The sequence below is a fragment of the Crinia signifera genome, chromosome 2 (genome assembly GCF_055691185.1).
Source record: "Crinia signifera chromosome 2, ASM5569118v1, whole genome shotgun sequence".
Lineage (NCBI taxonomy): Eukaryota > Metazoa > Chordata > Amphibia > Anura > Myobatrachidae > Crinia > Crinia signifera.
Genome location: NC_139218.1, coordinates 100,022,756 through 100,048,865, shown reverse-complemented (window position 1 = coordinate 100,048,865; position 26,110 = coordinate 100,022,756). Strand labels below are relative to the sequence as shown.

The 26,110-nt window shown below is 43.7% G+C and overlaps 1 protein-coding gene across 7 annotated transcripts in view; it reads right to left on the bottom strand.

Moving 5' to 3' along the window:
* LOC146058800 (uncharacterized) overlaps positions 1-26,110 on the bottom strand; it is a 508,052-nt gene that overhangs the window by 59,840 nt on the left and 422,102 nt on the right. For all 7 annotated transcript variants that reach the window (XM_083171028.1, XM_083171024.1, XM_083171022.1 and 4 more), the window contains one exon: positions 4,732-4,779. In XM_083171028.1, coding sequence (XP_083027154.1) covers positions 4,732-4,779 — 48 coding nt within the window. The remainder of the gene's footprint in view (positions 1-4,731; positions 4,780-26,110) is intronic.

The following is a 26,110-nucleotide window of genomic DNA, read 5'->3' as shown; positions in this document are numbered from 1 at the left end:
GAATGAGCCATATTGACCCTAACGTATTGGTAGTAAAGGGAGATCGCTGAGAACAGCCAGCGTTGAGCTTGCAGGAAGGCCAGAGGGTATGCTGCTAAGGTACTATATTTTTCGATGGCTGCAGTGAAAGTTAGGACCCAATGTGTATCTTTATTGACTAAACAATTTAAGTTAGATACAGTATACCTCCCACCCTCCATATTGTAAAAGGATATACAGCAAATCCATTCTGAAACTCAGGATCATCAATGAAAGGGAGTAGAAGCAATTTGTGGGAGTACAGTCTTCATGTCGGACCCAGTGCCAAGTTCTCTTGGTATTCCAGAGTAAAGGGTTGTTTTGTATCTGCATGGGGACTTCTTGATCATGAGGAATTAAAACAGCGTCATCATAATAATTATTTTTCTAAAGTGGTATTAGCATAATTATCCTAGACGGAGATCCAATCCGAGATATATCATAACATAGCGGCAGGGCTATGTTTCAGCAGGCTCCAGCAGGAACTGTGGCCCTTATTCTAGTTCACTCTTTCTGACAAAATATTTCTTAGATGGACAAAACCATGTGCACTGCAGGTGAGGCAGGTGTAAAACCCCACCCAAATCTAATTATCTCTGCACAAGTAACACCTGCCTCACCTGCAGTGCACATGGTTTTGTCCATCTAAGAAATATTTTGTCAGAAAGAGTGAACTAGAATAAGGGCCTCAGTTCCTGCTGGAGCCTACTGAAAAATATCCCTGCATAGCGGCATGATTATACAACTGAATATAAGGAAATCCGACCCCACCATTTTCCCTTGATTATTGCAGTTTTATTCGGCTTATTTTATGTCATTAACCATGCCAAATGAATTGTCTGACAAGTTTGTATATAAGCTGTATATCTTTTAAGGTAATCAGTAGAGGGAGGGACTGCATAAGATACATTAATCTTGGGATATAAATCATTTTTTATTAGGTTTAATCATCCTAAATATGACAGTGGCATGTTTTTTTTTCCAGATTTCAAGTTCTAAAATTTGTTTAATGATAGGTGTATAATTAAATGTATAAGTTAAATAAATTGTGAGGAATATACAGTAACCTGTAAATAGGTAAAGCTGTCTTTGGCCCAGTGTAGTGAAGTAATAGTTAGATCTTGGGGTAATGTTACTGTATTTCCTAACAGCAGGGCCACAGATTTTTATATTTATTTATTTATTAACAGTTTCTTATATAGCGCACACATATTCTGCAGCGCTTTACAGAGAATATTTTAACATTCACATCAGTCCCTGCACCAGAGGAGCTTACAATCTATATTCCCTACCACATGTACACACACAAACAGACATTCTAGGGTTAATTTAGTTGGAAGCCAATTAACCTTCCAGTATATTTTTGGATTGTGGGAGGAAACCGGAGTACCCAGAGGAAACCCACGCAAGTACAGGGAGAATATACAAACTCCGCACAGTTAGAGCGATTTATTGTGAATCCAGATACTTCTTCATAATGTTTTAATAAAGTAAAATCATGCGACAAAGACTCAGGGGGAAATTTACTAAGGCAGATACGCCTAAAACATTCGTATTTGTATAGTAAAATACGATTTTGTTAGGCTTATTCGTATTTTTGGCATTTACTATGCCAAAAATACACATATTCGTATTCGTATTTATGGCAGATTCGTATTTGTATTTACCCACCCTCTCTCTGCTCTCCTCTCTCTCGCCGCTCTCTAAACATGTACACTGGCACCACTAACACCCCCCACCACCTCCCATCCCTCTCCTGTCATGGTGCCTCCCTGTCATTTTCTCCTGGATCCGCCCATGCACACGGATATTCATTCCCTTGATACTTTACATCCAAAAGGCATAAATCAAGACTTTGAAATAAAATGGTTCTTATATTTCTCTATTAAATTCTCTTAACATGGTGATTTATACTTTTATAACTCCTCTCTACTGTATTTTATCCTTTTTATCCTTCCTTTTTTATCTTTAAGAAAATTGTTCTTATATAGCCACTATTTGCACGTTGAATCAAAATGTCTACCTCTTAAATTGCAAACCCTAATACATTGTTTCCCAATAGAAACAAGGAAAAATTTCTGCAAAAAAATCCTTTTAAAATGGCCACCAACTTGAAAAGGGATATTGCCAACCTATGCCATCCATGGACAATGGCCTGGGTATCCAGAGGAAATAACCTCCACCATCCACTACTACCACATCTATACCAACAAAGATGAACGCGAGAATTTCCGCCGACCACCATTGCCGCACAGTGCCAACCAACACTGCTGTGTCACATCACATCCGCCAGACCCGCCGAGTATACCCCAACAATATTACACTAGGACCACTGGTCTTTCGTTTTTAATTTATTTACATAAAAAAGAAAGACGTCCCAAGAAGAATCGGTCGGTCCTGGCACCAAACAAGGGAGTCATCTTTATTTTAGAGAGCCTCAATTAGGTGGAGGGTTTCTTTTTTCTTTATAAATGGATATTCATTCCCCAATTGCAGTCACGCATTCACAATGCGACTGCTGTTCATACGCAGTCGTTCGATAATCTAACAGATTGCAAATTCTCTCATTAGTGATCCATGCCTCCAAAGGCTTACTTGATATGCTCATTGCTCTGAATAAAATATGTTCTGCATATTTTTGGAACACATAATTCAGGGGTTTCTCACGGTTCTCAGCAAACAGAAATAGGTTCTAAAAGCAAACCAAGACATATTTTGATTTTGGCCTGTGTTGGAAAATATTTCTGCACTTTCTAGAAGCATTAATACATTTGCAATTGTTACAGCAATGTTTTAATTGGTCCAGTTACTAAAACAAATATTCTCTTCACTAAGTACAGTAAGAGATTATATTTCAGAGTTTTCGCTCTTCTAAATATAGCATCAGGTCATTATTGTGTATGGCATATAATATAAAAGGACTCAATCCCATTTAAAAATATACCAGTGATTCAATGTGTTTTATATTTTTTCAAAGCACTGAATGGTGTAGTGAATAGGCAAAACCATTATCAACCTGTATTTCTTCTTGCAGCTAGTTCATGAGTCCTATAATGGAATAAAGTGACTGTCAAGGTTACCTGTCTAGTAAAAGCAATTTTTCAAACTTCTTGGGGTAGCCTTGTTCTTTAAATATATCCTTACATAGTTCAGACTTCCTCTTGAATGCTTCAATATCTATAAAATTCCATTTAAGTCTGTGAATTGTGAGGGTATTGTGCTAAAGTAAGAGTCTTCTTCATTTGTCAGAACGACAGATGGAGTTTTTATCTATCATATTTACAAATTATATATTTTATAGTTATGATGAGTAAACTTTAAATTTAAAATGTTATTGCTAAATCAATTGATGACACAAAAATGGATGAGTGGAGGGGGGTTTAAGAGGTTAGGATTAGGCTCCAGGAGGTGAAGGTTAGGGTTGGGTAGTGGGGGATTATTAGGTACTAAAAGGTGACATTAGAGTTAGGCTGCATTGGGTTTGAGTTATGCTGCAAGGATGGTGTTGGCTATGGTTAGGCAGTAAGGGAAGGGGGTTAGGCTGCAAGGGGCACCAGCAGGTGTGCTGGGCGCAGGTAATGTGAGGGGGCATGGCCATTGCAGGGAGGTGTGCCCAGCCACCCTCCTTAAGAATGTCTTAAAATTAAGCTTCTATGCAGCAGCTGCAAGCACCGAACATGGGTGCGCCGGGTGAGTACCAATAAGTAGCCAAATCAGCTGAGGGGGGGGGTTTGTTCACTCCAAGCTCATCCCGCAAGGAGAAAGACAAAAGAAATGTCTGCAACTGCCTCACTCCCCAGTGTACCATACAGCAACGTATCATCCTTTCATTCCTGCACCATGTTTCACAAGCTATCGGCAATCCGGAAGGTGGGGCAGTGGGACCCAGACACTAAACAGTTTGAAAGGTCAGGGCAGAGTGATATCACAAGAGTTAATTGGAAGGCATGGCAATAACGACAGCTATATAGGCAAACTGGGAGATAGATACCAACTTTATCAAGTTAGTAGAATGTATAGGAGACATTTTAAATGCATGCGGGACTAAAGCTGTGTACACACGGAGCAATATGATCGCTGGCAATACATTGCTCAGCAATCATATTGCTCAGTGTTTTCCGTTTTCATCAGCGACCAGAGATGGTCGCTTATGAAAATGACACACTGTCGGAAGAAAAGGCAGGTGAATTCGACCAGCAACCATTAAGGGATTGAAAACAGGAGCGCGCACCTGGTGATTTATCGCCGGTGCACACTCCAACCGCTGGCAATATGGCCGCTGAGCGACCATATTGCCAGCTATTTCATGCACGTGTGCACGCACCCTTACAGTACTTTTGGTCATGGCAACGTCATTTTTCTTACAAAAAACAAAAGGGAAGTCACATACTTACCATGCACCCAACTTCAGGTTTACCCCACAGTATCAATCAATATGTGTACTAGCATATATATTTTAATATACAGTAAGTGGAGTTTGTCTGTTAACGAGACGATTCTAGCAATAAAAGCCCCAAAGTATTTCACACTGCAGTTCGTTCAGATAGGAAATCATGTTCTCTGCAAGCAGACAATACAAACTGTCAAATCCTGCGATGTTCAGTGCCAGCAGTGTTGTAATAATAATCCAGACAGCTGTCAAACTGTCCTATTTAGAACGCATAAAAAAACAGACATATCATCAAATACATTTTAAAAAAGAAATAAAAATACCTTGCTTCGTTCCCTTCCGGGGTCATAAGTTCCAGACCATGTGATGACCTACAAAGATTGATGCAAGATGTTTAGCAAAACTGAATGAAACACATTTTAAACACATACAGTAACTTGTATAATTTGTGATAGCAAGATTTTTTGGTACTTGTTTCCTAGCACGGCCACAATCTTATGGATCGTGTACCTTTAAGTTAAGGTACACGATCCATACGATGGACCCGATTTCCTTTGAAATCAGGTCCATTTTGCCGGCTAGGACACAATATCGGGTGCATCGCGTCGGTCGGGACCATTAACATTGGTCCCGACGCGTCCTCCGACCTTTTCATTCCCCTACTATCCACGTCGGCGTGGAGTTGAGAATAGAATAGTGTGGCGAGCGCAGCGAGCCACTGAGCCTGAAGCGTGGCGAGCGCAGCGAGCCCCGCGAGGGGACGCGCATACCTGTGAAGTTATACGCGACATTTCAGGTGTACTGTAAGCAGAGGCCCCCGATATTTCCATAGGCTTCAATGTTAAAAAATATTTTAACATTGAAATCGTGTCGGGAAAGGTAAAATATCGGGGGCATCGCGTCGGTCGGGACCATTAACATTGGTCGCGACGCGATGCCCCCGATTTTTCCATAGGCTTCAATGTTAAAATATTTTTTAACATTGAAAACGTGAAAAAATGTGAAAAATGTGAAATGGGCCAATATGACCCATTTCACATTATAGATGTCCCCGTCGACACCCCACGATAGACGCCAACCCGAAGCGTGGCGAGCGCAGCGAGCCCGCGAGGGGCGGCGGTGCGCGTCCTCCGACCTTTTCATTCCCCTACTATCCACGTCGGCGTGGAGTTGAGAATAGAATAGTGTGGCGAGCGCAGCGAGCCACTGAGCCTGAAGCGTGGCGAGCGCAGCGAGCCCCGCGAGGGGACGCGCATACCTGTGAAGTTATACGCGTCCCCTCGCGGGGCTCGCTGCGCTCGCCACGCTTCGGGCTCGGTGGCTCGCTGCGCTCGCCACACTATTCTATTCTCAACTCCACGCCGACGTGGATAGTAGGGGAATGAAAAGGTCGGAGGACGCGCACCGCCGCCCCTTGCGGGCTCGCTGCGCTCGCCACGCTTCGGGTTGGCGTCTATCGTGGGGTGGGGTGTACGCCGTTAAATTTGGGGGGGTTGGGAATATTTTACATTGAATCCAATGTAAAATCGGGTCCCAGGGACCCGATTTACATTTCATTCAATGAAAAAATCGGGTCGAAAATCGGTCGGTCGCGTCGATCGCATCGCATGCGACCAAATCGCATGCGATGCGATCGACCCGATTTTTCCGACACGACCACCCTGATGTAAATCGGTGTGGCCGTGCTAGGAAACAAGTACCGATTTTTTTTTATAAAAATAGAAAAAAAAAAAAAGATTTTATTTAACTGGTATATCACCCATGTCAGTTGATTTTTAGAAATAAGTCAACTATCACTGCATTTGCATATGTTGTATTATAAAGTAGTAACAAACCCCAAAATAGACATTTCAGGTGTACTGTAAGCAGAGGCGTAACTAGATATTCGTAGGCCCCATAGCAAAAGTTTGTAAGGGCCCCCTATTTAGCAACGGATGGTGATAAATGTATGCAAAACATATTAGTTTGACAGTAAAGATGGGCCCCCTTCAGCTCTGGGCCCCATAGCAGCTGCACCCCCTGCACCTATGGTAGTTACGCCCCTGACTGTAAGTAATTAAGGCAAATCACTATTGTATTGCAGTTTAATACCAAATGACCTTTTTTTCCACAGAACTGTGCTAATGCGTCATATGGTACACAGCAGGGGTGGGGCATACGTTTGGTACATAAACAAACCAGTTTAAAAATAAAATTGTTAACGTTTGAGCTAGGGGCTCAGTGTTATTATAACATGTCAATCTACCATAAATAATATATGATACCCTAGCCCTGCCTCAGTCACCTCAGTATATAGATGTAGCAGCCAAAACATTGTTGCTGCGATGCGTATGCACTTGCATATCAATCAGTACAATGACTAAGCACAGTGGCTAATAGACATACAATAGAAGTCTATGCACCTCGGGTTCGAAAATACGCATCTACTCACATACATGCACCTCAGCAAACAGATTGTGGGTGTGAATAGTCACAGCCTACATAACGGCTGCTACATCTGTACATAAGTACTCTCATGGCAGTTCCACCTTACTCAAACACACACCCACATACCCAGCCACCTCCCACTCACACACACCCACATACCCAGCCCTGCCCCAGCCACCTCCCACTCACACACACCCACATACCCAGCCCTGCCCCAGCCACCTCCCACTCACACACACCCAGCTCCAGCCACCTCACACACACCCACATACCCAGCCCTGCCCCAGCCACCTCCCACTCACACCCACCCACATACCCAGTCCTGCCCCAGCCCCCTCCCAATCACACACACCCACATACCCATCCCTGCCCCAGCCCCCTGCCACTCACACACACCCACATACCCAGCCACGCCCCAGCCACCTCCCACTCACACACAGCCACATACCCAGCCACCTCCCATTCACACACACCCACATACCCAGCCCTGCCCCAGCCACCTCCCACTCACACACACCCACATACCCAGCCCTGCCCCAGCCACCTACCACTCACAAACACCCACATACCAATCCCTGCCCCAGCTCCCTCCCACACCCACATACACAGCCCTGCCCCAGACACATCCCACTCACACACACCCACATACCCAGCCCTGCCCCAGACACCTCCTACTCACACACCCACATACCCATCCCTGCCCCAGCCCCCTCCCACTCACACACCCACATACACAGCCCTGCCCCAGACACCTCCCACTCACACAGATACCCTCAAACCCAGCGCTGCCCCAGCTATCTCACTCCCTTTCACACGTGATGCGCTCACTAGGTCTACAAGCATTAGGTCGACAGTCACTAGGTCGACACATGAAATAGGTCAACATGGTCATTAGGTTGACACAAACATTAAGTTGACTTCGAAAGGTCGACATGAAAAAGGTTGATGTTAGTTTTTCATGTTTTTTTCAACAAAGGAGGTTTTTCATACTTTACTATCCAAGTGGGCATAGTGTGAGAATATAACAGTGTGCTGGCGAGAGACACCAAAAACATGAAACATTTGTGTCAACCCTTTTAATGTCAACCTATTTAATGTGTCAATCTAGTGCCCATAAAGTCCTGTTTTCACCCCCATAAGCTCCTGGCCCTCCCTCCATTTGCAGCAAATGGCCCGACGAGTGTGTAACTCGCCATATACATGCGCAAACACATATCCGACCATCAGGGATGGGGCCGAATTCAGATCGCTATGACCGATTCTGAATCAGCCTCCTTCAGCGATGCTGAGATGAACAGAGATTTTCTTTGTCTCCATAAGCAGTCCTAAAAGTATATTTCTCCAAACAAATTCTGTGAAAATTGTATTATTTTCACATACAGTATATAGCCATACCTCCCAACTTCAGTGAAGGCGGAGACGGGACGGTGTGCGCGCCGAAGTCGCGCTGTGATTTTGGGGGTGTGGCCTGCCAAAAGGGGTGTGGCCTATACTTGCGACGCTGCCGCGAGGCCACGCCCCAATTTTTCGCCACAGTGGGGGCATGCCCAGCAGCTCTGTGAGCTGCTGGCCAGCCCCTCTGCCTGCAAGAATAGACGCTGTGCGCATGCGCACAGCATCTATTCACGGACCACAGGGGGGACTCCCAACTGCCCCCCCCCGCCGCGGGACACTGCCGGCGGCGAGAGGGACGCGGGAATGTCCCAAAATATCGGGACATTCCCGCAATAAGCGGGACAGTTGGGAGGTATGATATGCAGTAGCTGTTGTGTTATAGACTAATGTATTTGTTAGACCAGGGCTGGGCAACACCGGCCCTCCAGATGTTAATGAACTACACATCCCAGGATGCTTTGCTTTAGTTTTGCTATGTGGCCATGCTGAAATTGATGCAATACATGCTGGGATTTGTAGTTCATCAACATCTGGAGGACCGGTGTTGCCCAGCCCTGTGTTAGACACTAAAATTTTGTGTTATAATAGCATACTTTGTTATGTTATGGCATTACATATGCTGACAAAACTTACTTTTTTCATACAAAATACAAAAGCCGTTTTTATACTCAAAAATAAATATTGTGCCCCCAGTTACTATTATTATTGATCAGAGTGTAAACAATAAAATGTGTTACCTATCACAACAAAAGGATCATCATCCTTATTATTGCTTATTTGTAGAGCGTCACTGATCCCATAGTGACAATCACCTCACAGATATTACATAAAGCAATATGATAAACATAGTAACAAATTCCATTAAGCGTGATAGTTCTTAAGGGGTTTACACATCGAGAGATGTGCTGAGTGTTCTGAGCGATGTTAGATCGCTCAGGGAGCTCAGCAAGATCGCTCACCACACAGCAATGTGTCAGCACTGTATGCTGAGCGATCTGTTAGGGCCAGTGTTCTCCGGTGTGAACACTGGCCCTGCCCAACGATTAATGTGTGGTTTACAAACTACAAGATATACATGTAAAGTAATCCGCGTCCCCTCGCGGGGCTCACTGCACTTGCCATGCTTCGGACTCGAACTCCATGCCGACGGGGATAGTGGGGGTATGAACAGGTCGGGGGGGCACACAACACATCTTCTCGCCACGCTTTGGGCTGGTGTGGATAGTGGGGGTTTGAAAAGGAGGCATTTACCAGTATGTAAAATGGAGCACTGGCAAATGCCTCCTTTATTGTGCATAAGACGCACTTGCACCCACATACCCCTTTGTGCACGAGACGCTCGTGCTACCGAACCCCCTAACCCCGTCTCCCTGAAGCGGACAGGGTTGCCATACCCTGCCGCAATAATTACTGAGACACAGGAGCGTCTGAGACGCACCTGCGTCTCAGACAGCTGGAGCGCCTCTCCGCCGGTGCCCGCATGATCCCTTCTCCGCCGGCGGTTACCAGCGCTGTGTGAGAGTCGCTAACTCAGCTTGCCATGGATCCTGGGGACAGAGCCATGGATGGCAGGGATAGAGGCGGGCTGCCGTGGAGTCACTACACTAACTACACTAGGCAGCCGTTGGCCTGCTGCGGAGTCACTATGCTAAGTATGCTAGGCAGCCGTTGGGCTGCGCTGACAGCGTAGCTTAGCCTACACTGAAAACGTAGCGTAGCCGTGCACCGTGCACCGTGCTATTACACAAGTACCAAATTGAGAAAGGTGAGTATCATCTCTGAGCGTTTCTGTCTTTGTGTGTCTGTCCCTATTTATCCCCCTACCTTCTGGGTGGACAGTGGTGACAGTGGTATGATGTTAAGTTTTCACCTAGTTTGTGCATATCCAGTGAGAATTCAGGCTCTGAGGCCAACAGTGCCGAAGCTGACTCTTAATTAAGCCCAAAGCTCCGATTTGGAGGCACGTCTTGGGACATGGGCACTTTGGTCTGTGCTCAGTAAGGACTGTTCTGTCCTCATATCCTACCTTCTTGATCATCGTGCCTGGGACATGCGGGCTACCAGGACAGTTGGTTTATCACAGCCTTATAATGGGAGGGTGCAGGCACCGCCCCTCCCACACGAGACACAGATATTTTTATTTTATAGAGGTGGTTTACGCAGACAAGCTGAAAGCTCAGACAGTTTGAGCTACAGTACTTATCTTGATTGTCAGAATGATAAAAAAATCCAATCATTAACTCAATAGAAAAAAATAACACAGCCCTTTATATTAGACCTACTTATAGTAAGTCCTCTTACGTAGCCTCCATACAAACAACTGGGACCGCACACCTGGGGCTAAATTTAATAGCTTGTGAGAGGCCAGAGGTGCAGGGCGTTGTACGAGAATGTCTGTATTTTTAAAGTGGTAGTCATTTACAAACTGAACTTGTTTTGCGTTATAAATGATTGCCGCTTGAGCAAAGTCCTGCATCTCTTGATTCTCGCAGGCTATTACATTTAGCCCCTAGTCTTCATCAGTTCGATTTTGAATATATTGAAGAATATGTTACAATCTAGTGTAATCTACAACAATTACCAGCATGCATCAGAAGTCATTGACTTTTCTTGAATGCTGGCATGTGTAGATGTTTTCAAATATGTTGGTACCCTTCCAGGAAATTTGTTTGTACCCTTTCACTGAAATAACTTGAAAGTGACAAAAGGAATTGGCATCTAGCAATGTTTTTTTTTTTACAAATTTAATAGAAATCAGAGTTTACATTAGACGTTTGAGTAAACCAAATAATTTACTTAATTAAATTAAAGAAAATGGCACGGACAAAAATGACTGGACCGAATATCAAATGATTAACCAAATATTTTTGTTGCACAATCTTAAGAGGCAATCATAGCAATCAAATGATTTCTGTAAATCTTAAAGAGACTTAGTGGCCCATTTATCATTGGTCGCATTGTAAAATGCGATCCTAACGGTGGTTCGAAAGGAGCCCATCCCTGCGATGCGCTCAGCCGGAAACGCTGACCGCACTTCCCCGGCAGCAGTGCGGTGTGTAGCCCATAGGCTAAAGTGTGCTATCGCCATCTCAGAATGGCGATAGCCCAAGGATGCGAAGCCGGGCTACCCAATGTTACATACATCGGGCAGCTTTGCATCCCATAGTAACCTATGAGGGATGCGGCCGGCGGCGGTGCAGGGGGGATTGCAGCAGGGATAGGAGATTCCTTCTCCAGTCCCCCTTTGGTAGATTATGGTGATATTTAATATTTGCAGCTAACCCATTTTCGGGGATTTAGCTGCAAATATTGTTTGATAAATGTGGCTCTTATGCATTTGCCAATAGTTGTCCCACTCTTCCTGACCAAACTTCTCTAGTTGTCTCAGATATGACAGGTGTCTTCTCCAGACTGTACGTTTTAGGGATGTATGGTAGGATTCAGATCAGGGCTTGTGGAAGGCCTCTTCAGAACAGTTCAATGTTTTGTTTTTATGCATTCTTGTGTGGTTTTAGCGGTATTCTTTGGGTCATTATCCTGTTGTAGGACCCATAACCTGCACCTGAGATGGGGCTTGCTGACACCAGGCAGTATGCTTCTCTCCAACATGCCTTGATAGTCTTGACAGTTAAATTGTGCCCTGCACAGATTTAAGGGGCCCCATGCCAGACACAGCAAAACAGCCCTAAAACATAAGACGCCTCCATGTTTCACAGTAGGTATGGTGCCATTTTCTTTTACAGCTTAATTTTATTATCTGTAAGTTAATGTGACTTTTCAAAAAGCTTCAGTTTTAATGTATCTGTCCAAAGCAGAATCTTCCAGAAGCATTATAAAGATATGCATTTGAGAAAATTACAGTTTGGATTATTTTATTTGTACTTTCAAAAGTGTAGTCCTCCTGGGTCTTCTTCAATGGAGCCCATTGTACTCAAAAACTGTCAGATGGTGCGATCAGACACTGACATACTTTCCTTTTAACTTCGAATTGTATGTCTTTAGAAGTTTTCCTTGCCTTTTTTCTTTAGCGTTCTCACTATCATTCTGTTTATCCTGGTGAATTAGCCCAGTGAGGTGGTGTGAATCTGGCAGCCTTGTGGGATGCCAGCCGTTTTTCTCATAGGGGCTGTCAAAACCATGCCTTGTAGATGACAACCCCTTTTAAAAAAAACTCCTAGTTTTGCTGGCATCAGTTGCAGCTGTCGGTCTTACACCACATTACATCCAGCCCCAGAAATATACATGCCCTATTGTTTTAAAGAAACATTTTTACACTTTTTTCAGGAGTTTGAAGGACCAAGTTCTGAACTTCTTCTAACGGGAAATGGGGGGGTCCTCCAAGTTTCAAAATTTTTGCCACAGTGAGAATAACTGTCAGATATCAGAATTGGAAGGCTCTCCATTTTTATACTGCCTAAATTGCGACATTGCCGGAAAAGATGGAAGCACCTTGATAAAAAGCACTAGACAATAACCGATTTCAGGGACCAAATATGCTCTCTGAACTTGAGACATGTATGCTCAGTGCAGGAGCTAGAGATGAACGTCATGCAAGGTTGCAGAATGAAGATATTTAATGCCAATATATCAATTGACAATGTTTGAACCAGTGACACTCCAGGGAATGACACTCCAGGCACCACAGTTCAAAATTCAAATAGCGGAGAAACACCAGCTTTCATTGAGTCAGTTTGGAATGGCAGTTGGTGTGACTCCCCTATTGAAGTTTGAATTGTGCTCTAGCCCTCCCTCTGAAGTGCATCTGGTTTAAATATGTGTCAGGAGTAGTAAGTATAGGAATATTAGTCACCCGATACTAAAATCAATGATGCCAGAGTTGTATTCCTTCTAGTCAAATTTCATTATTATCAGTATAATAATACCATACTCTGTAAACATTATAATGAGAACACAGCTTTTAATTTAATCGATTTTCAGAAGAAATGAATCGTTGTTTCAGTGAGCTGTATAAGTGAACCAAATGTGTCCACATCTGCATATCCAGTTTTACCATGAAATGCAATATAAACTGCCCACAGATAGGGGTTTGACAACCTAAACACAACAGCGGTGGTCTTATTTATCAGCCTCTGAACCACAAGATACAGTAGTAAATCTCTTCCTTCTCTTCTTTCATTTTAAAAAAATGTTAGGGCTTTTACAGTAAAAATATCCAAGGACACCAGTCACATTCCTGCAGATCTTGATTTTCCATGATTGAACATCCAGACTTATTATAAGATAAAAATCGATTTACGCAAAAAGGGCTGATGTTGCTAAGAAAAATTATGCAATCAATAATGGACTGGTAATAAACTAGTGCCACAATTTATGATGCAACAATTAAGAATATTTAAGCAATTGTTTAAAAAAAAACACAACTCTTTAATTCAACCTCTTTGGCTTCAAGATACATTTATTTACTATTTATTTACAAAAAGAATTAACAAAGTCCATTTAGCAATCATTGAAACACAAAGACCTCAATAAGCAAAGTCCAAACATCTCAATTAGGGCAGTTACCACTAATTGATACTGTATATTCAACCAGTAAAATGATTGACATGAGCAGCATGTACACAGATGCAGAGAGACAGATAATCAATTATCACATTAAAGGGCCACTATGCTGTAAATAGATTATATCGTTAGCTGACATGCTACAAAAGATAACAGAAAGACTGGGACAGAGATCACATAATTATAGTATTCAGCAATAATAAAAATGTAGATGACAGGTATAAGCCAGAGATACTGTATGCAACATTTCTGCAGTCACATTACATACAGATTATCAATGTAAACAGAATGACTGTTACATTTTACTAGTGGGCACAGAGTGTCTGCTATTACAAATGGTTGCAGAGGGCCCCGTACCTAACAAGGCCTGATATTTTTATGGGGACCCATAATCACAAAATGTCCCTATAGTGAGCCTTAAGTATACCTTAATTCTTATTTCAGCTAGAGAACAATTGATGGCACATTTACAATACTTTAATCTCCTCTTTGCAGTCATTTTTCTGGTTTTGACCATAGGGCTTAAGGGGAAGATTTTCAGTAAATCCCTGACACCTGGAACCTGGGTGTTTTGCCTTTTCAATGTTTTTGTAAGGAAGTGGATCAGTTCAGTGAGATACTGGTGCATTTGGTTATGCCAAGTAACTTGCTGGGGACAAACCCTGGTCTGATGTTGACCAGGAGAGGAGAGGAGCATAACTAGAACTGTGTGGGCTCCAAAGCAAAATCTTGAACCCCCACCCCGACCCCTTCCCTCACCATTGTCACTAGAATGCCCATTAGGGGGGCAAAAGAAAGAGTAAGGGAATGGTAGAAAGGGAGGGGTATGAGCAGTAGAGAGAATGTCAGGGATGGGGAGAGAAAGAGGGGAACAAGAGAGTGAGTGTGCCAAGGAGATACAGTGGGCAGAATGCAGCAAGCAATACAAACAGCTTACAATGCCTGCTGCCAGTGTCCGCATGCATACCGGCGTTTAGTAACATCGTATGCATGAAGGAGTTGGTAAAGGGCGGCTCTTGCGGTAAGATCATTCCGATGATAGGGCTTTGGACCCGGAGTCCTTTCTGATGCATACACCACTGGGGATCAGCACAGCAGAAATCTGCAGTAGAAGCCCATAGACTATGGGCAACGTGGATGTGAAAATAGCATTGCCCACCACATATAAGCCCTGGAATGTACTGCATTCTTGGTGCATACTGTATGCAGACTGTGGCAAAAGTTTAAAAAAAGAAATGCCATTTTCAGAGGTATGGCTAAGTTTTTAACTTTTGTGCATCTTGCCCAGTGGGAGGGAAAGAGAGAAATAAGGTCATATATTAGAGAGGGGGGATAGACTAGGTGCAGTGAGAATATTTGGGACTGATTCCCCTCAAAAAGCTGTAAATATTAAGTATCCTCCAAATGTATCTATCAAGCACTGCAGAAGGAATCTCCAATGCCTGCTGTGATCCCCCCTGCCCCAATGGCAGCCACAAGGGGTGTAACTACCATAGATGCAAGGGGTGCAGCTGCTATGGGGCCCAGAGCTGAAAGGGGCCCACTTTGCCTGTCAAAGTATCATGTGCTGTATACATTTATCAGCGTTAGGTGATAAATAGGGGCTCTTACAAACGTTTGCTATGGGGCCCACATGTATCTAGTTACGCCAATGGGCAGCCGCATCCCCCATATGCGATCCCATAGTAAATAGCCACAAAGAGAGATGAGACAGAGGAAAAGTGACCCCCCCCCCAATCTCTGTTATTACTGCCCCCTAATCTCTGTTGTTATTACTATTATTGTTATGAAAATTCTGGGCGTTCCCAAGGAAATGAGGCAGGGGCGTGGCTGCTGGGGGTGGATAGCTGACATCACTGAATGTCAGCTGCCCGCTCTGTCCTCAAACTGGGCACACGCAAAGCTAAGAAACCCGAGAGTGTCTTAGTTTTGTGTGCCCATTCCACATCATTCGATGGTCGGTGACCATCGAATGATGTGGTCCTCGCTTCCTAGGCTGCAAATGGATGTTTATGCAAATTAGGTGAACTTCACATGCGAAGGGGGGTGGGCGGTTGGACAACAGGCCGGTGGCGTTTAAATCACACGCAGCGCTGCAAACTTTGCAGCGCTGTGTGTGAACCAGAATTAGGCCCTCAGCCTGTGTTACAACATGTACAGCTCATTTGTGCCAACATGATACCAAATGACGAATTTAAACTCACACTTATATTATTGCTCCAACATAATGAAACTAACAAACTTAATTTTCCATGAGAAAAAAAAGCTAACAACAGCTGTTGTCAGTTTCCGCTATGTAACTGTAATGGTTATACTTGTCTTGTGGTTTGTTTTGGTGGTTTAGGTAATTTGTACAGTAGCTTTATTTGTCATATATAACTTACAATTATGTCCACGCTGCCTCCCCTGCCGTCGCCACCGGTCCACCTCCTGCCCCGAACTGGGCAGTGTCTCCCTGAAGCGGAGACGGGCAGGGAGTCGCTGCCCAGCCACTGGGACACGCGTGCGTCCCAGTATCTATCGTCGGCGCACTCCAGAGAGGAGTCTCTGCCGAGCGCTGGGCAAAGATAAAGCCGGCTCCATCTGTAGTAAATAATAATGATGCATACATCCTCAGTACGCCATCCCTTTATTATAAGTTAGGGGTGGACCAAATGACCAAAGGATGGCTGCTTGCTAAGTATATTATATGTGTATTATATAGTATATAGTGACAATTGAAAATTATATATTTTAATTGTAGGTTTGTATGTTTTATGTATTTGTAGGGGGTACAGGATATTGCTTTTGCTCCTATAACTCCCTCTGTGGTAATTGTCTGTTTGGGGCATTATTTTAAAGCTTTGTGATTTAAAAATACTATGTGGTAGGTTTTGGCAAACAGGATTAGGAAAATTGTCAAATTTTGCGACAACAACCACCAATAATGACTTCAGTTTACACAGGACACTGAAAGAAAGTAGTAAATGGGCAGCACGGATGGTGGAGTTAACTATGCAGAGATTGTATATTCTCCCCGTACTTGCGTGGGTTTCCTCCGGGTACTCTGGTTTCCTCCCACAATCCTAAAATATACTGGTAAAAATTAAGCCTAGAATGAATATGTGTGTGTAAATAAGTACATAGAGGGCAGGGAATATAGATTGTAAGCTTTACTGAGGCAGGGACTGATGTGAATGTTCAAACACAGTATTCTCTGTATAGCGCTGTGGAATATGTGTGCGCTATATAAATAACTGTTAATAAATAATAAGGAATACTGCCACACAACGCAATGATGATGTTGGTCGATTTTGTTTTTTTAAGTTTTCAAATAGACCTTTACACCTGTGTCTTCACATGGTCAATCATTATTGCCATATTTACCACCCAATATTAATTAAACCCAACTTTTAAACAAAATAATTTATGCAATCTTGACAAAAAGGATCCCTCCTTTTTGGTTAGTTGCAGGTCGTAATGTAGGGCCTACATCTGGAAATCCAATCTGACTTCATAGATGAGGTGCTCGTGCCTCGGCTGTAGGTAAAGGATTACGCCAATACGAGAAGCCAATGCTTTCTCTTTCAGGTTGTTACATAAAAAAGAAACACATCTGCTTCACTACACAACCATATGTGCATAAACCAATTTATTCCTCTTTAGTCTACGTTTAGTCTAGGGTCTGCTTATCTATGTGTAATTACATGTGTCTACACATACACTTCTACTTATTCATAAAAAACCTAAACCTTGTGCATATTACCATAACTAGGCTGTAAAGGTCTTTAGAGATGGGCCCTAAAGTCATGAGTTATTGGCTGACATTATCAAGGGAACTTAATACCGCTCCTAATGAGCCATACACCCAATCATTTCCCAAATGGGACTAGGAGGAAAATGAACAAATGACTGGAGATTATTGTGCAGGTGTTCTGTGTTATGTCTGCTTTGTGTCAATGAGCTGCACTACATGGTTACATATCCCAGACCTAGCAGGCCGGCTGGCTGCATCTGTTTCTGGAAGCCTCAGAACATTAAAAACTGAGAACAGGAATAGACAGTCTAGCAGGCATATTGACTTAAGATGTTTGATTTGAAAGTGGTGCATTGGATAAACTCATGTCACACAGGGCAAGAAGAGAGTTGTCTGAAAATATGTAACATTTTTAGCGGGTAAAACGCATTTCACCTATAAGAATAGGATTGACTTATTGGCATTCTATTTGTGGCACAAACTTTCAAACTCTTTTATATGCCAAGAATTAATTTGCATGTACCCATATTATTGGTGTATATCTACATAGTGCGTACATTTGTCAGTTGGGGTTTCTTTGTCATTAGGAAACATTTCCTGGTGCTGAAGACTCAGTTGCCGCAGGGATACATGGGAGTCTGCCAGCCTTTACTCGCTTCCTTCAGTGCTTGCCAGTGCATTGGGCTCCAGTAGCCAATTTGCAACTAGCAGCCACTTATAAGAGGAATTTCTGGAGGGTTGATTGGTTGCTTAGAACTGATTGTGCACCAGCATCCATTGGTTACAGTCAAATTATCTTGTCCACAGGTTCTAGTCAGGTCTCCGGCACCACTGGTTTCATTCTGGTCTCCAGCAACAACGGTTCCAGTCCAGTCCATTTGTCTTTTCTATCACTTCCATCACTGGTTCCAGTCCATTTCACAAGACTAGTTCCAACAAGCAAAAAGATTCACAGGAAGCCGGCATCTGGGGGTGTTAATTGGCCATTTAGTAGCAGTGCTGAGAAAAATGCAGGTGTGGAAGAGAAAATGCCAGGCGTGCCTAGGGAACTGCAAGTGCGCCCAAGTGTTTTACGGGAGTGGGTGAGATGTCAGCTATGGCCTTGAGCAGGCTGATTTCATTGCAGCCGAGTAAGTCTTTGGATACCCCCAGCTTGTGTGTGAGTGGTGCCCAGTGGAAAAATCTGCAAAGTCTTTACTAGCGTTACACATCTATTTGCACACCATACACATTCATTCACAAGGTGGGATTTCACTATAGCGGGAGCGGAGTGTAGCAGCGATCAGGTCTGAATCACGCCCAATGTTCATAAAAGTTTGAAACCTGAAAGTCAAACCTGGCAATATGTTTCATATGGTATTTAGTAGATTTATACAGATCTTGGAACAGCTGCTTTTCAGAGCACTGGAACAGTATTCATTTCTCCTGTAGTTGGTATCTGCTGCGGTTACTCATGTTGATTTGAATACCAAAGCACAGTGGGGCAATCAGGGCACAACAATTTTACTTGGTGAGGTTTTTACATTTACTTGGGAAAGATCTCCTTTGAATAGTAATTCTAGAAAGGGTGTATAAGCATCGGATCTAGCTGTGTGTGTGTGTAACCATTGCAAAAATGTCAAGGAAAATTATGTCTTGACATAGCATGTTTCGGGCATATGGGCAAGGCATTGATAAAAACAGCAGCCCAATCATTTTTAAATTTTGGCACCTACAGTATGTTCATGTATATAAATTTGTTCAGTAATAGAGCAGCTGTTTGTATTTGGTATTTTAGTAATAACGGGGTAGATGTATGAAGCAGTGATAAAGAAGGAGAAGTGAGCCCGAGGAGACGTGGCCCATGGCAACTGAAGTAACACCTATAATTTGCAAAATATAAAATTATACAGAGCAGCTGATTGGTTGCCTCTGGCTCACTGGTCCTCCATTATCACGGCTTCATACATCTACCCCAATATGTCTATACCATTGCATAGCCGGGAATTGATAGCCGAACAATGACATTTGTTGTACATGGGGGCTTAAGGAGAAGGATAAACATAAGCTGGAATGTACAAGACAGAGCGGCAGGATATAGTCAGTGAGGTACTTGGAGAGATAGAAGTGCTAGCAGCAATAGATGAAACATATTAAATACATTTGATGTGCTACTTTGAAAATTGTGAACTTCTAATTTCAGCAAGTTTTCAAAAACTTGAAAGAGTGGGAAATAGGCAAAGAAACAGCTAATCTCTTGTTTTTAAAATCATATAAAACAGCATATTTGCTTTCAACTATAATAGGTGTATTAACAATCGTGAAGCTTCTTTTGTAGGATTTACTGCCATATAGTGAGAATAAACAATTCAGAAGCTGTGGATGTCTATTGATTTCTCTGTATGTTCTGATTTATAGATCTAAAGAAGCAATGGTTTTGACATTGATTATTATGTAGCTGCTAGCAGAGGTGCAGGACAAATGGACCGTTGTAATACAGCTTGCAAACTCTGCTTCTAAAGGCAGTCCAATTTAACACGTTTTATTGAGATAGAAATGCCGCAGTTTCATTCTGAAGCAAAAGTGTCAAAATAGCGTAGAGTATATCGGTAAGTCAAGATTTTTGTCATAACCACCGATGGTTTAAAAATCAATATACAATAGCCTTTTGCATCCCCTTTAAATATGTCAGCTGACTGTAAGCACTGTGCTGGTATGTGTCTATTATACTGAAGCAGCGCAGTCGGATCTGTAACCCCAACAGCACCTCACTGCTTAAAATGTTCTCCACGGCAGAGACTTGTTTTACTAATTAGTGTGTGGTGACAGCTCCCCTTCTCCTCTCCTGCATCATCACAGCTCCTCTTTGCTGGGGTGAGGTGACATTGCTGCAATGTGGTTACATTGTTTCAGCAAAATAATGCATCAGAAATCCGCCAAAGCTCCCCAAATATACAGCGTGTCCTTCCTTCTATCCAGATCATCTATAGAAGTACTATAGCAATCTGATTAATCAGAAATGGTCTGTCCAGTTGCTGTACTGGTGTCACTGTAATATTGTGTATGTACATGGGAGGCAGGAGAAAGAAATCAGGTACTTGTGTAATATCTGGGCGTCCGATTTTTTGATTGTATGCCTTAACTTAAGGCATACAATCAGATGCGATGCGACGCGATTTTATGTTAAATGTTAATTTATTACGTTCTAATCTCCAGCATTAATGCAAACATGCACCAAACTAATCAGCAGCGATTGTATAGGCAGCATCTGCTGCAAAGGTATTTAGATATACCCAGTGCTTGGGAAACAGTCATGATCATAGTCTATTTTGTCTGGATGCTCAATCACGGCCATGCCCCTACTCAACAATGCCAGGATGCTATGATAACACAACTCATTATAAACTCAGGTCATTGCCCCCCCCCCCCCCCAAAGTCTAGGGACGAGTGCAAATACAAAATGTGTGATAAAGGGGGAAAACAAAGGAAGAGAGAAAGACAGTGAATGACAACTACAGACACATGGGGGGGGGGGGGGGGTTGCAGGGAGAAGCAGACACAGATCATTAAGGGGTGTACACACGGAGAACTTTTAATAGGAGATTCTGACTAGATAGTCAAAATCTCCTAGAAGGTTAGCCAAAATCTCCCTATCTTTCTCCTGCTTAGTCAATATAGATTGACTGTGCAGGCAAGGCAATTTTGACTAGATCATAGACTATCATTGCTTAGACAAAATCGCTTAGTCAAAATTTCCAGTGCATCTAGCCAAAATCTCTCCCAAAATTGCTTAGTCAAAATTGTCCATTAGTCAAAATCTCCCCTTGTGTACACCCCTTTATAGATAGACAGCCAAATATGTAGTGGAAGAAAGAGTTAGCAGTGAGTTGGGGAGGTATGGGTCAGGGCAGTTGGGACCACTTGTAGCTGGGCTGGACTTAGAACAGATGTGGACATCTGTGTTCACTTGTCTCTTTAGTTGATGGCCACAACTACTTCTGTACTGCATGTGTATGGTCACCATCAGTGCAGGTTGCAGGGCAGGCAGAAAAGTGCAATTCCTTCACAATGACTTCCTGCATGCATTATCCAGTACCCCAATGGAAGATAGCAGAGGTGGAGTCACTGGCCAGCAGCTGAAGGGAAGTAAAGTTAGGGTCCCTGCACAAAAAATGTTACTGTATTTTGTCTGTATAACAGAACACTTGCTTGCCCATATGTATACAGTATGTTTGCTCAAAAGGTCCGGTCTGACACGTGAGTTGAGTTCTGTCCATTTGCCAGGGGCAGGTTTATCTTGGCTTTGTTATTTGAACTGCCACAAAGCAACTTCCCTCATCCCATCTCAGCGGCTGCATCAGTTCACTTATGACATAGAAGCAGATAAAGCGGTGTGTAGATATACAGTAGTAAAAGATTCATGCCTCCCATCTTTATTTTCTTTCAACAGTTGGGAGGTATTGTAGAAAGATGCATCATTTATTTGGCCACTGTGGAGGGACCAATGTCATTTATGTTTGTGTGATCTGACTGTTGGAGTTAACGCATTGCTTTCAGTATCATGTGAAAGATTTGAGGTAGTGATTCTTGTAGCCATTCTGTATTTCATAATTGCAGTGAAAACTAATTGCTGTAAAAAAACAATTAATAGTTATTATATATATTTAGTTTATCTCTGGGTTTCCTCAAAATTTGGATCATTTTTCTAATCACGACAGTTTTTTTTTCCTCAAGAGTAATTTCTGGCCAAGTATTTTTGCATAATGTTATTTTTACATCCTCACAGCTTCACAGAGCAGTACCAGCTGCCTCTGAATGAAATAGGTGCAATTAAATACACATTTGCCTGAGCTATATACACACACACACAATCCGTTGTCACAACTGAGGGAAGATAAAGTCTAATAATTATGATGATGAGAAAGGATGATTATGATAACAATAGACCAGCTATCACTGTTACTAAAGAATGGATCCCTTAAGATTGGCAACATGTCTGACCTGGCTAGCTGGTTCACACATGCACAATGGTACTGAAAGCACAGCCTAGGCTTTCAGTTCCATTGAGTGACAACATAAAGAATTCCAAAATAAAAAAATATAATTTTTATAATAGTGTTTTTATTGTTTTTATACTGCTGTCACCATATGTTTCTTAAACATCAAAAATCAGGATTCTGAATGAAGGTCTTCATAACAAAGTCTGCACTTCAAAAGATTGTGTATTTTTTCTTAACATGTCTGCATTAGAAAATGTAAGTGCGCACTCCTTTGCCAACTGTATAGTTTCGTTTATCCACTTTCACAACAGGTTATCTTTTTACAGGACATAAACCAATGGTGGCATACCAGAGAGGGAGAAATATTAGGGATTTTCTTGTTCATGCGGATATTTCTTCAGCATCCTTGTATTCTACCAGCCAGGCTGCTTTAAATGTCTAAATTGTTTTTACATGTAGATATATGGTGGCTGGCAGTGGCGTAACTATAAATTTTGCTCCCCCCTGCCAAAAAAACTTTCTGGCGCCCCCCTCCCCATATAATGTACCTTACACTATATGCCACTCACCGTAGGACCCCTTTCACAATATGACACATCTCACACACACACACATATATATATATACATACACAATATGTGTGTGTGTATGTATGTAAATTGTGCTTACCTGCCATAATTCTTGTTTCTGTTGGTCACTTTTAATGGCAGCCACCAGCCATGCATGGGGGAGGCACAGGCACACATGAAGATTAGGAGGTAGCAGACGTACAGATGAGGAAGGAAGAGTGGGGAGAGGGGTGCCTAGAGGGACAAATGTAGATTGTGGCAGAGGTAAAGAAAGGAAAGAGGCATGGCTATAGAAAGTACCAAAGACATTACAGTATATAGCAGCAGAGGCGTAACTAGATATTCGTAGGCCCCATAGCAAAAGTTTGTAAGGGCCCCCTATTTAGCAACTGATGGTGATAAATGTATGCAAAACATATTAGTTTGACAGCAAAGATGGGCCCCCTTCAGCTCTGGGCCCCATAGCAGCTGCACCCCCTGCTCCTATGGTAGTTACGCCCCTGTATAGCAGTGCTCGAAGTGGAAATTTTAAACTGGGGATATGTAAAAAATAAAGGATTTAGTTCTGCACGCGCCGAAGGCATGCACGCTACGGAAAAGGGGGTGTGTCCACTGAAAAGGGGGCATGTCTTTAAGTGTAGCACCACATACGGGTTGGGATCATTTGGTCTATTGCATTATGGTCGAAAGTCATTAGGTCGAATCCAAATGGTCAACATGCTAAAAGGTCGACATGACTCTAGGTCGACATGGGAAAAGGTCGACATGATTCTAGGTCGAAAGGTCATTAGTTCGACAGGTCATTAGTTGGACAAGGTCATTAGTTCGACATTGTCTATGTCGACATTCACAAGGTCGACATGGGGTTTTTCACTGTTTTTTTACCTGAATGTCAACACAGTCGACATGGACACAGTTTAAAGTGCACTGCATCCCCTCGCATCGCTCGCTGCGCTCGCGATGCGTCGGGCACGGTGCCTCGCTACGCTCGGCACACTATTTTATTCTCCCACCACGCCCTAGTGGATGGTAGGGCATGAAATACCGCCTGTCGGCACATGTTGGCTCAAAAAACAGTGAAAAACTCCATGTCGACCTTGTGAATGTCGACATAGACAATGTCGAACTAATGACCTTGTCGAACTAATGACCTGTCGAACTAATGACCTTTCGAACTAGAATCATGTCGACCTTTTCCCATGTCGACCTGGAGTCATGTCGACCTTTTAGCATGTCGACCTAATAGATTCGACCTAATGACTGTCGACCATAATGCAATAGACCAAATGACCGCATCCCCCACATACTCCTTATACACCACACTAGTAGGACCCCTTATACTATCTAATACTATTGCCCCTTACACATTGTGCCACACGGTAGGAGCCAAAATTCAAGGACAGCAAGGAAAAAAGAACAGGGAGAGTGACAGCAGAGAGACTGACAGCGGGAACACAGAGAGAGCGACTGCGGGGACACAGGGACAGCCATATATGTATATTGGGCACCACGGTGTGTGGCATAGGTATTATGAGCATCACGATGTGTGGCATAGGTACTATGAGCATCACGATGTGTGGCATATGCATATGTATAATGCGCAACACGATGTGCGGCATATGTATAATGCACATCACGGTGTGCGGCATATGTATAATGCGCATCACGGTGTGTGGCATATGTATAATGCGCATCACGGTGTGTGGCATATGTATAATGCGCATCACGGTGTGTGACATATGTATAATGCGCATCATGGTGTGTGGCTCATTATACATATGCCACATACCGCGATGCCCAATATACATATACCACACACCGCGATGCCCAATATACATATTCCACACACCGCAATGCCCAATATACATATTCCGCACACCGCGATGCCCAATATACATATTCCACACACCGCGATGCCCAATATACATATTCCACACACCGCGATGCCCAATATAAATACACCACACACTACGATGCCCATTACACATTATTCAGCACACCATAATGCCCATTACATATCTCACACACCATAATGCTTATTACACATAATGCCACACCATAATGCCCATTACACATAATGCCATATACCATAGTAATGGGGGAGAGCATGGCCAGGGTGCTGTACCGGCTGCCGGGATACAGCAGCGTCTGCGGCTCCTCCTTGAAGAGGGGAGCCCTGTAGCCTGGCGGCAGGTAGAAAACCTTTGCAGAAGGCTGGCAGTATCACCCGTAGCCGACGGCGGCCAGGTTGGTGTAGACGGTGCCACCGCACACCACATACAGGGTAGCGGCGGGTGGCAGGAGAGTGGTGCTGCCTCATGGTGTGCCCACAGGGGCACACAGGTAGATACAGGCCAGGCAGTAGCAGCACTGATAAGCGACAATAGCATCAGCGCCTCTGTTGTGTTACGGGGGTGGCGCTTAAGTCTGCATGGTGACTGGTGTACAGTAAAAAGGAAGGAGTGGGAGAAAACTGTGGAAGGTTCTGCCAGGCAGTGCTCCTCACATGGAGGGCACTGGGCAGCCCAAACTACCCTCCCCTCACGTATAAGCCCCGCTTCCTCACCGCCCACTAATCCCAGCACTCAGAGTCCCTACTCCAGCCTTCACAGAGTCCCTATTACAGCCTTCAGCCTCCCAAACCCATGTCTCCCCAGCCCACACTCACCCTGCTCTCTGCTCCATCTTCGTGGGTGGCATGGCTCCTCTTCAACGTCCCCCTCTATTCAGTCATGTGGGAGACTAGGGATTTCCTGGAGATTGCACCCACGGGTGGGTGGGGGTTGCTGCCGTCTGTGTTTAAATGGGGATTGGGGGAGGGGGGGGGGGGTCATGGTGGAGATTGGAGCCAGCTCTGTGAGAGCCCGGGGGAGGGGAGGAGCAATGGCTTGTTTGCCTGCACAGCCTGCATGCTCAGTTGTCAGTCACTGAGCTCCCCTGCACTGCTACGCGGCACCGGCTCAGCTGCCTGTCACTCAGCACAGCAGGGAGCCGGGAGCGCAGGGCTCTATTATGGATCTGCTCTGCAGCACTGCACATCCCGCTCCCTGCTCTGCAGAGTGACATCTGAGCCGGC